At 52.7% G+C, this 12,881-nt stretch overlaps 2 protein-coding genes across 2 annotated transcripts; one reads left to right on the top strand and one right to left on the bottom strand.

Annotated features, from left to right (window-relative positions):
* Window positions 1–2,371: 2,371 nt before the first annotated feature.
* On the bottom strand, window positions 2,372–2,740 carry CPAR01_02986 (uncharacterized protein; the record flags this gene model as incomplete). Its single annotated transcript, XM_060487273.1, has 1 exon — window positions 2,372–2,740. One exon carries the CDS (start codon window positions 2,738–2,740, stop codon window positions 2,372–2,374), a length of 369 nt encoding a protein of 122 aa, XP_060354601.1.
* Window positions 2,741–7,075: 4,335 nt separating this feature from the next.
* Window positions 7,076–11,339, top strand: CPAR01_02985 (hsp90-like protein; the record flags this gene model as incomplete). Its single annotated transcript, XM_060487272.1, has 5 exons — window positions 7,076–7,919; window positions 8,064–9,157; window positions 9,226–10,728; window positions 10,795–11,197; window positions 11,281–11,339. 5 exons carry the CDS (start codon window positions 7,076–7,078, stop codon window positions 11,337–11,339), a joined length of 3,903 nt encoding a protein of 1,300 aa, XP_060354600.1.
* Window positions 11,340–12,881: the final 1,542 nt, after the last annotated feature.

Here is a 12,881-nt window from a genome sequence, read left to right as displayed (position 1 = left end):
TAACGCTTGCAAGGAGAACGGTTCCCTGACGTTGATGGGTGATGCTGCTGCTCCCAACAAGAGCTTGACTCGGGCGAAGTTATTTACAGTGAGAGACAGGCTTGACCAGCACCACTTATCGATAGCCACAGAGGAGTCAAGACAGAGTCCCGATATCCGCCAAATTAGGCAGCATGTAACACATCTTCCACGTTGCATTACGTTCTGTGTCCTGAAACTTCAACATCCACGTAAATCCGTAGATTACTACTGCGGTATCAGCTGCGCTGCTGGATGTGGACGGAGTGGCGGGTCGGGGACGGAGGCTGGCCGCGAGTATCAAAGCCATAATAGCTCCGAGTGAGCTCCGACAAGAGCCGGCCGAGAGAATCACCGCTGGCATGTCGAAATGGCAGCCGCGATTTCTGCCGAGGGAGGGTAAAGCGGATTTGCATCTTTCCTTGACGGCTGGCCCTGGGCTTTCGCCGTGTCTCTGTTATCCAATCCACCGTCGTGGGAACGGAAGTTCGAAAGCGTGACATTCTTCTGGAGAAGCTCGCAGCACGAACCCTTACCAGGACTATGGTTGGACCAGCGTAACGGGTCCCTTTCAGGATAACCGCATCGACGAGGGGACCAACAGACCAATGAGAAGACAATGGGACGCTTTGCATTCCTTCTCATCGGTAAACACCGATTTAATGGGACGTCTGCTGGCGAAGCGACCTGTCGCCGACACAAAACGTACGCTTGGAGCGGTGACTGGCGTACAGTCCATACATTGGTGGATGCGGGTTGCAGTGGCAAGTGTGCCGAGCCCCCCGATCTCGTTCAAGGGTACCAGACTTCATCCTTTCACCGGATGAGACGAGTGGGGGGAGACGAACACATCCGTGATCCAGAAAAAAAGTCATTCTAGCCTTAGCGCTATAGGAAGAAAGAAATGGTCCCGTTGGTGGCTCACGGAGTCGCCGTTGTCCAAGGTTGTCTGTGACCGTCTCCAGGTGAGTTCCACTCGATCTTCTTTTTGAATCAACTGTCGGAGACTTGTGTGTGGCTTGATGCTTCGCAAGAAAGTTTCTGTCGAGAACAATGGTGTTGCTGGTCGGGTCACGGCTTGGCGGACGGTTAGTGCGGAGATGGTACCCCTTGAAAGTCGCGACTCACGGTTGGGTGCGTGTTGACCACGGCGCTGATACGAGTCAATTATTGCTGCAGGGTCCTTCGTGGGAGCTCGGAATATGATACGCTGAACAGTCCCATGGCCCGGCATCGTGCAACCGCAGTCTCCATTTCCAGCAGCCATGCAAGGCAAAGACAATGCTTTGGCTGCTCCATGAGCCTTGCCATGTGGCCGGCGCAAGACCTTGAGGTAAAGATGCCAGGAAACACCTAGCAACCTTTGTTACGAAAGCGCATGGCTTGAGTAGACCTCTTAATCTCAACGGTCACTGAGGGAAATGACCTGGGAATACCGCGAGCTAAAGATTGCTCTTCGCAAACGCAACCCAAAGTTGTCAATTAATTTTGAGCCCAGGCCTTTCCGTACCATGTTGGTAACGATTACGTACCCAATTGGGCTCGAAGTGCAGTCTCCAGGAACCACCCGTATGATCCAGATAATCATTGTTACGAATGTATATTGTATCTGCTAGCAAGGTCAACTCACGAGACAACGTCGGAGCTCAACGTCAACTCAATCAATATCAGAATCACTGTTATTGAATAGTGAAAGCGGTCTGGTCTGCTTGGTGTAGTCGGAAACTGTCCGGCTAGCACACCGCCCACAGTGACTTATATCATCGGTCAGGCGGTAGAAACAAGATGAAAAACGGGCTCATTGGCGCCTGTGTAATAACCAAGCTACTTGCATTAGGCTGCGGCCTGTGAAGCGTCATGATTTGGTGGTAAAGCCTGTTGAATCGTGCTATAGCAGCTGTTTGTATGGCTTTGGCGTAAGGCACAACGAAGAAGCTCTCGGTGAGGTTCCTGCCAGTAAACCCAATCTGGTTAGCATGCATGGCGGCAAAAGGTGCGTGGAAAATAGGGGTTCAGCGTTAAGCCCAGACCCATTCTCAGCCTCTGTTCTGAATAGTTCTTGGAAACTGCCGGGTGGCCGGTTGGGTTTTGAGGCGAGCAAAGGTGGGATGGTCGATGAAGTTCTAAACTGGAATTATCCAAGAAGGTCTTATGGCTGGCTCAACCGACTCATCGACGACATCTTCGGAGAGACAGCGAGTTTGAGACTGGCGTCGACCTCGTTTGTCCAGAAGTATTCTTGGACAAGCGATCGCTAGGCTAAGACCAAGAATGGGCATTCCCTGAGCAAGTAGCTTTCGCGAGTCAACGATTGCTCTCGATGCAGGGCGGCGTGGCTTGAGGTCGAATCAGATTAAAGACCTCGTGGACCACAGTGACGTCGATGGCTTGGGCTTCTCGGCAGGCGGCAGGCTCCCAGCATCCGTACTCGTCCCGCTGTGGATGTTAGGCTGTAGGACAAATGGTTTTGAGGCAGAGGCGTGCCGGTGCTGGGTGAGAAGATACAGAGTAATACGGGCCAGAAGCAGTGAGAAGCTCGGGCTGTCTTGGTTTCTGATGAGGACTGTTCGATGATTGTCAACCAGGCGGTGTCCTGAGGATCCGTTTCCGGGGAAAGAGCCACACGCGGGGGCGCGGTAGTAAGGGACGTTGAGCAATATGGGCTGCATGGGCTCATGGATTGGAGGCCTGAGATCTGGGATGGTCGAACTCTGGAGGGCATCCCGGCGATACGGTTTTAATGAAAGGACGAGCGACGCGAGATGTTGAAACGGACGAAGAAGGCATTGTGCGTCGATCTTTGGACGGCGTCCCGGACAGTCGTTCTTGACGGGTGGAAACCTTGAGAGCGGACCCTGACGATCGCAGTGGCTGCCTCTCAGACGGTGTCGTTCGTGGGCGTTAGTACCATAGTGTGAAAGTCAGACGTTGAGAATGGGAGGGGAGTGGGCATCCATGACTCCCTGCAGGCTGGCAGACTGGCACACCGCACGCCTGGGCAGTGACCGGAGCAAACTTCAAGCTCAACCTAAAGACTAAAGTAACGGGCGGGGCGACGGACGGCGACTTGCCGAGCACTCAATGTTTTCGAGAAGTCCCCGAGTCCCCCAAGTTTTCCAAGGGACGTCGAGGGAAGTCAAAGAAAGTGTGTGGCTACTTTCTTTTTTGGTTTGGGCGGAGGAAGATAGGAAGGTGCACCGTGTAAGAGGGGGGAGAGAAATGGGATCGGGATGGGACGACCGGACCCCTGACCTTGGACCCCTGGCACTTGCTTCACAGTGAGTTAGCTCGCACTTTCTTTCTTTTCTCTTCTTTCCCGCAGGAGCCCAGCGCAGGTGCAGGAAGGAGGCACATTTGGTAGCTAGAGGAAGGAATGGAAGGTAGGTAAGGTAAGAAAGATAAGTATCACGTGCGTGCTTATCTCTGGCACTGTCCATTTTACCTCATCGACGTCTCCAGCTCACGACACCTGAGTGCCATTATCCGCATCTATTTGTACTTTACCTGCAGATACGCACTATATTTGCCCGGCTGGCTTCTATCCGAGAGTACGACACTCAAGTAAGTCACAATAGACTACCTATCCCTTTACAAAGAGAAGCTTGACTAAGGGCATATTCGCCCTCTCCATCGTGGGAATCTCGATCTCGATATCAGCTGCTGAATCTGGAACTGGTTCCCAACTTCCCATGCTTGCGAACAATGCAGAGGAGAGAGATGAGGTTGGGGCAGGCAAACCAAGCACGGGCATTCCCTGATGCACCATGTGACAGCCGGGCGGCTAGGCCTGTCCGGATTTATCGAATCTCGACTCCTCTCGACTCTCTGAACCGTGGACTTGCCCACTCTGCACCCGATCCTGGATCTGAAGCGGGCCGCGGAGGCATACCTTACCTAAGAAACTGTTGCCGTTCAAGTTTGTTGGTATTAGTTGGTATCCCTATTACCGGCCTTCGGACACAGGCTTACAGCGGCTGGCCACTCCACCATGTGCGGCACAGCGTAGCAGCTGCAGAGGGACAACGGCGAGGAGGAGCGAGCGCCGCAAGTTACCGTTGTGGAGACGAGAAGGGAATGCAAAGCAACGCTGTTGGTGGCCATGGGAGTCGGGTCAAATCGTGGATGGGGGCGGCCAGGAGCCTCCCGCCGTCACCTAGCTGAGAAATACTACCCTGCGATTCCACACGGAGACCATCGTCGCTACCAATCGCCGGTGCTCCAGCTCCGAAAACTCGTTGGATACACCGTACGGATACCCATGGTACCCTCGTGGTGTGGCAGCATGAGGGACGACGTCAACCTTGGAGAGGGTCTCAGGAAGTCTGGAGAGAAGCACCAGGTGGTGTTTTGTCTGCTCAGTCTTAAGACCCCTATTCCGTGAAAACCGAGGCGCAACTTTTTTGTGGAAGGAGAAGAAAGTCACCTCAACTTTCAAGCAAGCATCCATCCAACCAGGTTCTCCACCGTGGGCATATGCGTTGGTTTTCCCCACACCAATCGCGAAAGAAAACGGTTCTAGCCTGTCACGCCCGTCACGTCCGTCCAGCACGCAGCGCTAGGCCGCCTCGGGAGCGTTGCTGCAAGTGCCCAAACAGCCACAAGCCACAGGACTCTATCCGTACAGTCCACGGATAGGCACCAAGTCTGTCGTTACTTTGCAGGTAGGCCACAGGAGAACACGCGCTGACAGACCGGGGTCGAGGGAGTAGCAATTAGCACTTCTGCATCCCTGCAGACCTCTACAGTGTGTATGTGGTTGGGTGTGATAGTGTAGTGTACGAAGAACGGATACGCCATTAGCACGTATCTCCCTTACGATACGGCTCTTTTTTGTCTCTCGCCTAGCAGATATTGGAGACTGGGCACGGGTACTGCTTGACTGCGTACAGATACATGTAGTGAAACATGCGGAAGCCCTTCGGCTCGAGGTTGACGGGATACGAAGACTGCGAGATGAGATATCAGGCAAGCCGCCTCAGCTAGGTGGTCAGGTGGCGGCAACGGTCGACATGGCCGAATGCGTGGACTCCAGACGGCAGAATCGCCAGACGAGGAGTAGACTCATTCCGACCGTCTGGACTAAGGTAGTTCCGGTTAGTCTGGCCCCCATATCATTCCTGTCAGTAAGGTACCCAGAGCCTAGGGGAGCGAAAGGACGGTGGAAAGGCGGTGGTCACGGAACTTTGAGATGCACGGATGGGCTGTTGAATCTGTCTTGTGCATCGACGGTTCCTAGTGTCTGTGATAGACGTGTGAACGGACTGGGCGAGAAGGCAGGCACACAGGCATTGGCTATTGAAATCGGCGTATGGAATATGGTCACTCCGTAGAGACCGATGAGACGCAGCGAGGCAGTGCTGCCCATCAATCAAGTGATAGATGAGAGGTGAGAGAAGGACGGATAGAGAGAGCATGTCCAATGCCCACGGGGAGCGTACGAGGCATTACCTTACCTATCCCTTGACCTGGGTAGGTACCTTGAGATACTTGTTCATCCTCCCACTGACGTTGCGAAAGACAAGCCGGGCTTGGAGGAGGAGGGGCACAACAGCCATTCAAGCCAATGTTCATCACTGAAATTGCCTACGACCTGGGACAAGCACACCGTCGCCCTCTGACAATCCCCTTTGGGGCGTCGACGCTTGCGCTGGGTTAGGAAAGATGGTCGACCGATCACCATTCGTATTCCATGTCGGCCGCGGGCTGGAGGAGCGAATTGCTTTGCGCAAGAGAGTCCTTCGTGGCCCCCCTGACGGAAAACTGCCCCACATAGGCCCGTCTCATTCGCTGGGGACCTCTTGGGTGCTGCCGGGATTTACTTGACTCAGCATGTACCTCTTGCCGCAACTCTGGCGGCACAAAGTACACGCAAGGCTGGACCGACTTATACTAGCGCCGTCTCTTTGCCCCATCTCGCACCCTCAAGCCTTCAGATGTATTTCTCAAGTACCTGCTCCACGAGGTACCGAGTACGGGGGAGCCTCTCCTCCATCTCTGGTGATCCCAGGCGCATTGCAGCTCACCGTCTAGGCGTAGAGTCTACATCTTGATGCAACGATTTTCGATGCGCATCCCGAGTACCGACTACGTGTCTACCCTATCAGCCTATCAATCCACCTACCTCATGGCGATGTACACACGGAGACGGTGCCGATGAATCTCTCTCTCCCTGAACGTTCAGTATCCAACCAGCGACATGTTAACCAAATAGCGCCAATCATGCAAAGGGGAAACAGCAGTGAGCGGGAGAAGGGAAAATCCAAGTGTTGCGCCAGAAGGACCATTCGTCCTACGACCAATTCACCGTTCGCCTCGTCGACCAATCTTGCTCCCCACCTCTGCTCCCAAGCATCCCCCCTCGCCGTCCCATCCCACCCCAATCCCTACATCCGCCCTCCTTAACCCGCTGTGGTATCCGTCCAACCCCCGGTCCAAGGTACTTCATGTTCCGCCTTATCTCCTCTTCACCTACGAATACTCCAGAGCGCTGTACTTCCTTCGCAGTAGTTCTTCACTCTCGCTCTGTTCTGCTCTTTTGCGACCTCTATCTAGCCTCTAGTAGCTCACTCGTCCTACCTTATCCGCCTGACCACTTTCGGGGCGTGTCTCCTCGCTATTTGCTCGCCTCGTTGCTTTTTTTTTCTCTCCTCATCCTCTTGCTTCATATTGCCAACCCACCAACACCACCTCTTCTTTACTCCCTCCCCTTCCCAACTTCCCCCCAAATCACCTTCACTCCGCAGAAGAAAAAAAAGACAGGAGCACCATCGTCTTTGACACATCGGGTCGACGAGATTCGAGCGAGTGTTGAACGACTTGGCATCTGACCAACAGCTACCAGTTTTCGATATTCACATTGGTTCCAGGCCTTCACTGAGCTAATATGCTGCTGGTTGACCACAACTCTTCTTGATCTATACCCGCCCGCCGTTTCCCGTCCAAACTCTCCAGCCTCGGCCTACATATTTTCAACCACCCACGAACCCCGCCTCACAACATCACAAGCAGCGTCTTCTCTGCTCTGCTTGCAGATTCAACCCACAGACAATAATTCAACATGGTCGACGACTCAGCATTGGCCGCTGCCGCGGCCATTGTGCAATCCCTTGCCGCTGATGGCACGACGCCAATGTCCCTTCCCTTCAAGGTTGATGCGCGGATCGAGCTCCCAGGTCGAGATACCCCCGCCAAGCGAAGCCTCGAGAACGAGCTTGCCAAGCTTGCCCAAAGAATCGAAAAGCTCGAGAGTCGAGCCCACGCCTCTGTAGCTTTCCCGGAAACGCCCAACGAAGTCCACGGTTCCCTCTTTGGCGACGATTCCGACGGCGCATCACCATCATCCTCCAACAGCCGCACTGTTGCCGCCGGGCCCACCAAGTTCCAACGCGAAGGTACCGCCACAGCCGATCCGAGCCTCGCAGACAGCCCGCTGACTGACGAAGCCTTGGAGAGCTTGCAAGAGAAGGTACTTGACCAGGAGAAAGGAATTTCTAGCGCGAGACAGGAAATCAGCAGCGTGTCCGCCCAGCTCCTTGAGCAAAAGGAACTCCAGGAACAGGCTTTCTTCAAGATCGAACAAGAGAGAGTTGCGACTCTGGAGCGGGAACTATGGAAGCACCAAAAGGCGAACGAGGCCTTCCAGAAAGCCCTGCGAGAGATTGGTGAGATCGTCACAGCCGTTGCGCGCGGAGACCTTTCCAAGAAGGTCCGCATGAACACCGTCGAAATGGACCCTGAAATTACCACGTTTAAACGGACAATCAACACTATGATGGATCAGCTACAGGTTTTCTCAAGCGAAGTCTCCCGCGTCGCCCGCGAGGTCGGAACCGAGGGTTTGCTCGGCGGACAGGCTCGCATCGAGGGTGTCGACGGTACTTGGAAGGAGTTGACGGACAATGGTGCGCCTAGATTGTGGCCCATGATTTTGATTGAGTCTCTCTGCTAACCAATTATTCCAGTCAACGTTATGGCCCAAAATCTCACAGATCAAGGCAAGTAATTACGCGCAAACCGCAATCTTGAACCCTACTAACAACCCGCAGTGCGAGAAATCGCATCGGTAACCACTGCTGTCGCCCACGGTGACCTGACCAAGAAGATCGAACGCCCCGCCAGAGGAGAAATCCTGCAACTGCAACAAACGATCAACACCATGGTAGACCAACTGAGAACATTTGCCTCCGAAGTCACTCGAGTAGCTCGCGATGTAGGAACTGAAGGTATCCTTGGTGGCCAAGCCGACGTCGAGGGAGTCAAAGGCATGTGGAATGAACTAACGGTCAACGTCAACGCAATGGCAAACAACTTAACGACACAAGTACGAGACATCATCAAGGTAACAACTGCTGTGGCCAAGGGCGACCTTACACAAAACGTACAAGCGGATTGCAGGGGAGAAATCTTTGATCTCAAGTCTACTATCAACTCCATGGTGAAGCAACTCCAGCAATTTGCCCGCGAGGTGACCAAGATTGCCCGAGAGGTAGGAACGGAAGGCAGGCTTGGTGGCCAAGCCACTGTTCATGATGTCGAAGGAACCTGGAGAGATCTCACCGAGAACGTCAACGGCATGGCCATGAACTTAACGACACAAGTGCGCGCAATTGCCAAGGTCACAACGGCTGTGGCGAACGGCGACCTTACGGAGAAGATAAGAGTACCCGTCCGAGGTGAAATTCTCGATCTGAAGAATACTATCAACACCATGGTGGACCGCCTCGGCACTTTCGCCTTTGAGGTTAGCAAGGTCGCCAGGGAAGTCGGCACTGACGGCACGCTCGGCGGACAAGCCCAGGTCGACAACGTGGAAGGCAAATGGAAGGATCTCACCGAAAATGTCAACACCATGGCCTCAAATCTTACGATACAGGTCCGCAGTATCTCGACCGTCACCCAAGCCATTGCCAATGGCGACATGAGCCAGAAGATTGAGGTTGAAGCCCAAGGAGAAATACTCGTCCTTAAAGAAACGATAAACAACATGGTTGACAGGCTTTCCAATTTCTGTAATGAAGTGCAAAGAGTGGCCAGAGACGTCGGTGTCGACGGCAAGATGGGCGCGCAAGCAGATCCTGCCGGCTTGAAGGGTCGTTGGCGCGAGATCACGACTGATGTGAATACCATGGCTAGTAATTTGGTAAGTGCGGAGCAGTCTATGACATTGGGTCTTTGCGTTACAGAACCGACGACTGACTGCTTCATTAGACAACTCAAGTGCGTGCATTTTCAGACATTACGAACTTGGCAACAGACGGAGACTTCACGAAACTTGTCGAAGTGGAAGCTTCGGGCGAAATGGACGAACTCAAACGAAAGATCAATCAGATGGTGTCCAATCTACGGGACAGTATCCAGAGGAATACACAGGCTCGTGAGGCGGCAGAGCTGGCCAACAAAACGAAATCCGAGTTCCTGGCAAATATGTCTCACGAAATTCGTACACCCATGAACGGTATTATCGGCATGACGCAGCTGACGCTAGACACGGACTTGACACAATATCAGCGAGAGATGTTGAATATTGTTAACAGTCTGGCGAACAGTCTACTCACCATCATTGACGACATTCTAGATTTGTCCAAGATCGAAGCACGCAGGATGGTTATAGAAGAGATCCCGTACACTTTGCGAGGAACGGTATTCAATGCTCTCAAAACACTGGCAGTCAAGGCAAACGAGAAGTTCCTCGACCTCACCTACCGTGTCGACAGCTCCGTGCCGGATCACGTCATTGGAGATTCATTCCGTCTTAGGCAGATTATTCTGAACCTGGTCGGAAACGCCATCAAATTCACGGAACACGGCGAAGTCAGTCTGACCATTAAGAAGGCCGATCCTGTTGTTTGGGCATGCGGTCCTGACCAGTACGCTATCGAATTCATCGTTACGGACACAGGTATTGGCATTGCCGCGGATAAGCTTGACCTCATTTTCGACACTTTCCAACAGGCCGACGGCTCGATGACAAGAAAGTTTGGCGGAACCGGTCTCGGACTGTCAATCTCGAAGCGCCTTGTTAAGCTCATGGGCGGCGACTTGTGGGTTAAGAGCCAACATGGTCAAGGCAGTGAGTTCCACTTTACGTGTCGAGTGCGCTTGTCGGATCTCGGCGTCGAGATCATCGAGAAGCAAATCAAGCCGTACAAGGGTCACGAGGTTCTCTTTGTCGACAAGTCGCAATCTGGCTACGGAGAGCAGATCGAGACAATGCTGTCTTTGATTGGCCTCAAGCCCGTTGTTGTCGAGTCGGAGAAGAACCCCATCCTCACCAGCGTTCGCGACGCTCAGGCGATGCCGTACGATGTCATTATTGTCGACTCCATCGATACCGCCAGGAGGCTCAGATCCGTGGACGACTTCAAGTACCTACCCATCGTTCTTCTGGCGCCTGTCGTTCACGTGAACCTCAAGTCATGCCTGGACTTGGGTATCACATCATACATGACGACACCCTGCACTGCTGTGGATCTCGGCAACGGCATGATTCCTGCTCTCGAGAACCGCGCGACCCCGTCTCTGGCCGACAACACCAAATCGTTCGAGATTCTTCTCGCGGAAGACAACCGGGTCAACCAGAGACTTGCTGTTAAGATTCTCGAAAAGTACCACCACGTGGTTACAGTTGTTGGCAACGGTCTCGAGGCTGTTGAGGCCATCAAGGCGAAGAAGTTTGACGTTATTCTCATGGATGTTCAGATGCCAATCATGGTGAGTCCCGGAATTTCTATTACTACTTGACCATCTTTGATAGCAAGCTAATCTCACTCCCAACAGGGCGGTTTTGAGGCAACAGGCAAGATTCGTGAGTACGAGCGCAGCCTGGGCTCGCATCGTACTCCCATCATTGCTTTGACGGCCCACGCCATGATGGGTGATCGCGAGAAATGCATCCAGGCACAGATGGACGAGTACTTGTCGAAGCCTCTGCAGCAGAACCACCTGATCCAGACCATTCTCAAGTGTGCGACCCTCGGCGGTCAGCTCCTGGAGAAGAATCGGGAGAGGGATATGGCTCAGCAGTCGAGAGTCAAGGCAAGCTCCAACGAGCATCCTCAGTCTCATCTTCGCCCGCCTCTGGAGACCCGATCCTTCACTTCAAAGGAACCAATCATGGGACCCAGTCCAGCCAGCCCAGCAGTGGCAACGGCAGACCAGGAAGACCCCATCTCTAGGGCACGTAAAGGCCTTTCCGACTCGCGCAGCCTTACAAGCTAACTTGGTTTCTTGTTCGTGCGCGCAGCTACTACTGAGGTCACATAGTTCCTAACTGGGATGTGCAGGGACAGGCTCAGAAAAAACGCAAGTGGAACCCCGAGTAAACCACATTCGACTGACATCGTTTTCGATGAAATACCCCAAGAGATACAAGATCATTGATGGATACAACACGCACATCGTCGCTTCCCCATCCTACCTTTCACTCGACACTCTTACACGTACACCAAATCACATACGATACAGCCCGCTCGCCCCCCTTTTAGTGGCTGAAAGCTTCTCAACATAGAAGAGCAAAGCAGCTTTCGAGATTTCAGATAGTGGGTTCGTGTGCAGCAATTTTCGCCCACATAGAGAGAGCAGCTAGGCTTGTGGGTTGGTTCACGGGAGGAATTTCCAAGTTGGGCTTTGCATACAGAAGGGCCAGGCAGGGCAACATTTGGGCTCTGAAGGCCGTTGGGGAGTTTTCGTTTTTGACTTTTTTCATCATCATCAAAGGGGCAAAGTGCAGGGTGTCAACGCTGCCGCCCTTCTCTACCGTTTGTTAACCTTCCCATTGTAGTTTTACATTTATTGCTCAGGCTTGACAAGGAGAAACACACCTACCACACAGCCAGTACATGAGACGGCTAAGCTTTGTGCTTTCTTCTTCTTGGGGGCGTCAGTAGTTGAGGTCGATGACTCTGGCCACGACATTGGTCTCCTTGGGAATAAGCATAGAAGGTCAATAGCCAGGGCCAAAGAGAGGTGGATCTGGGAATTTTCATCATCAATGAGATCAAGGTACCAGCAACAAGGGCGTCTATTGGGTATAGGGTTGGGACAGAAGACTTTACATCGTTTGACATTAAAGAGGCCCGATCGACTTGGTCGGGCTGGATACCCAGACTTGTATTGCTCCCCTCTGTGACACTCGAAGTTTGTGAGACGGCTACGTGATGATTTCTTCTTCAAGGAGATATGCAGCTGGCTGTTTGTTCTGTTCTTGATGGGGTATCATGACATCTTGGGTTATCTAACTTGCCCTCTTGTACGATCCCCCCTAAGACTATCTCTTACATTCTTCCCACTCTTGAGAAGCCATCTCGGTCCTGATGAACTTTCCACGTGGCCAAGTCATTGTATTTCTTTTCCACATCATTCTATATCTCATGTCTTGCACGCAGTGTGCCTACATAAGATAGAAGGCTCAAATGTCAAAGGGAACTCCTTGCAAACAACCATGAGCAAAATTTCTGCCCCGAATTCCGTTGAAAGTTTTACCAACAGGACGATGTGACGTGAACACACTCCGCAAAAGACGTTTGAATGCAAGATTGACATCAGCATTATGAGACAAGGGGGGGAAAATCTCTTTGCAGGGCCGGTAGATGGTGTCAACAATCGTTCTTCAGCGAGGCTGACTAGGTTTTTCCCTTCCTTCTCTTACACCCCCCCCGTCAATCAACGTTACCGCCGTTTACCGCCCAATCCATGATGATCCATGGACGTCTCCGCTATCATCACTACCCTTAATTCGACGCCGCTGCGAGAATATCCGCGAGTATAAGAGCCCCTTGTATGGTAAACGGTTAAATCTACAACGTAACGCTATTGAAGACAAAAAGCATGGGAAAGGCTTGTAACACTTCTGGTCTTTCTACCCA

Source organism: Colletotrichum paranaense (genome assembly GCF_030867605.1).
Source record: "Colletotrichum paranaense strain IMI 384185 chromosome Unknown Scaffold_2.1, whole genome shotgun sequence".
Lineage (NCBI taxonomy): Eukaryota > Fungi > Ascomycota > Sordariomycetes > Glomerellales > Glomerellaceae > Colletotrichum > Colletotrichum paranaense.
This window is presented reverse-complemented; position numbering and strand designations above follow the sequence as displayed.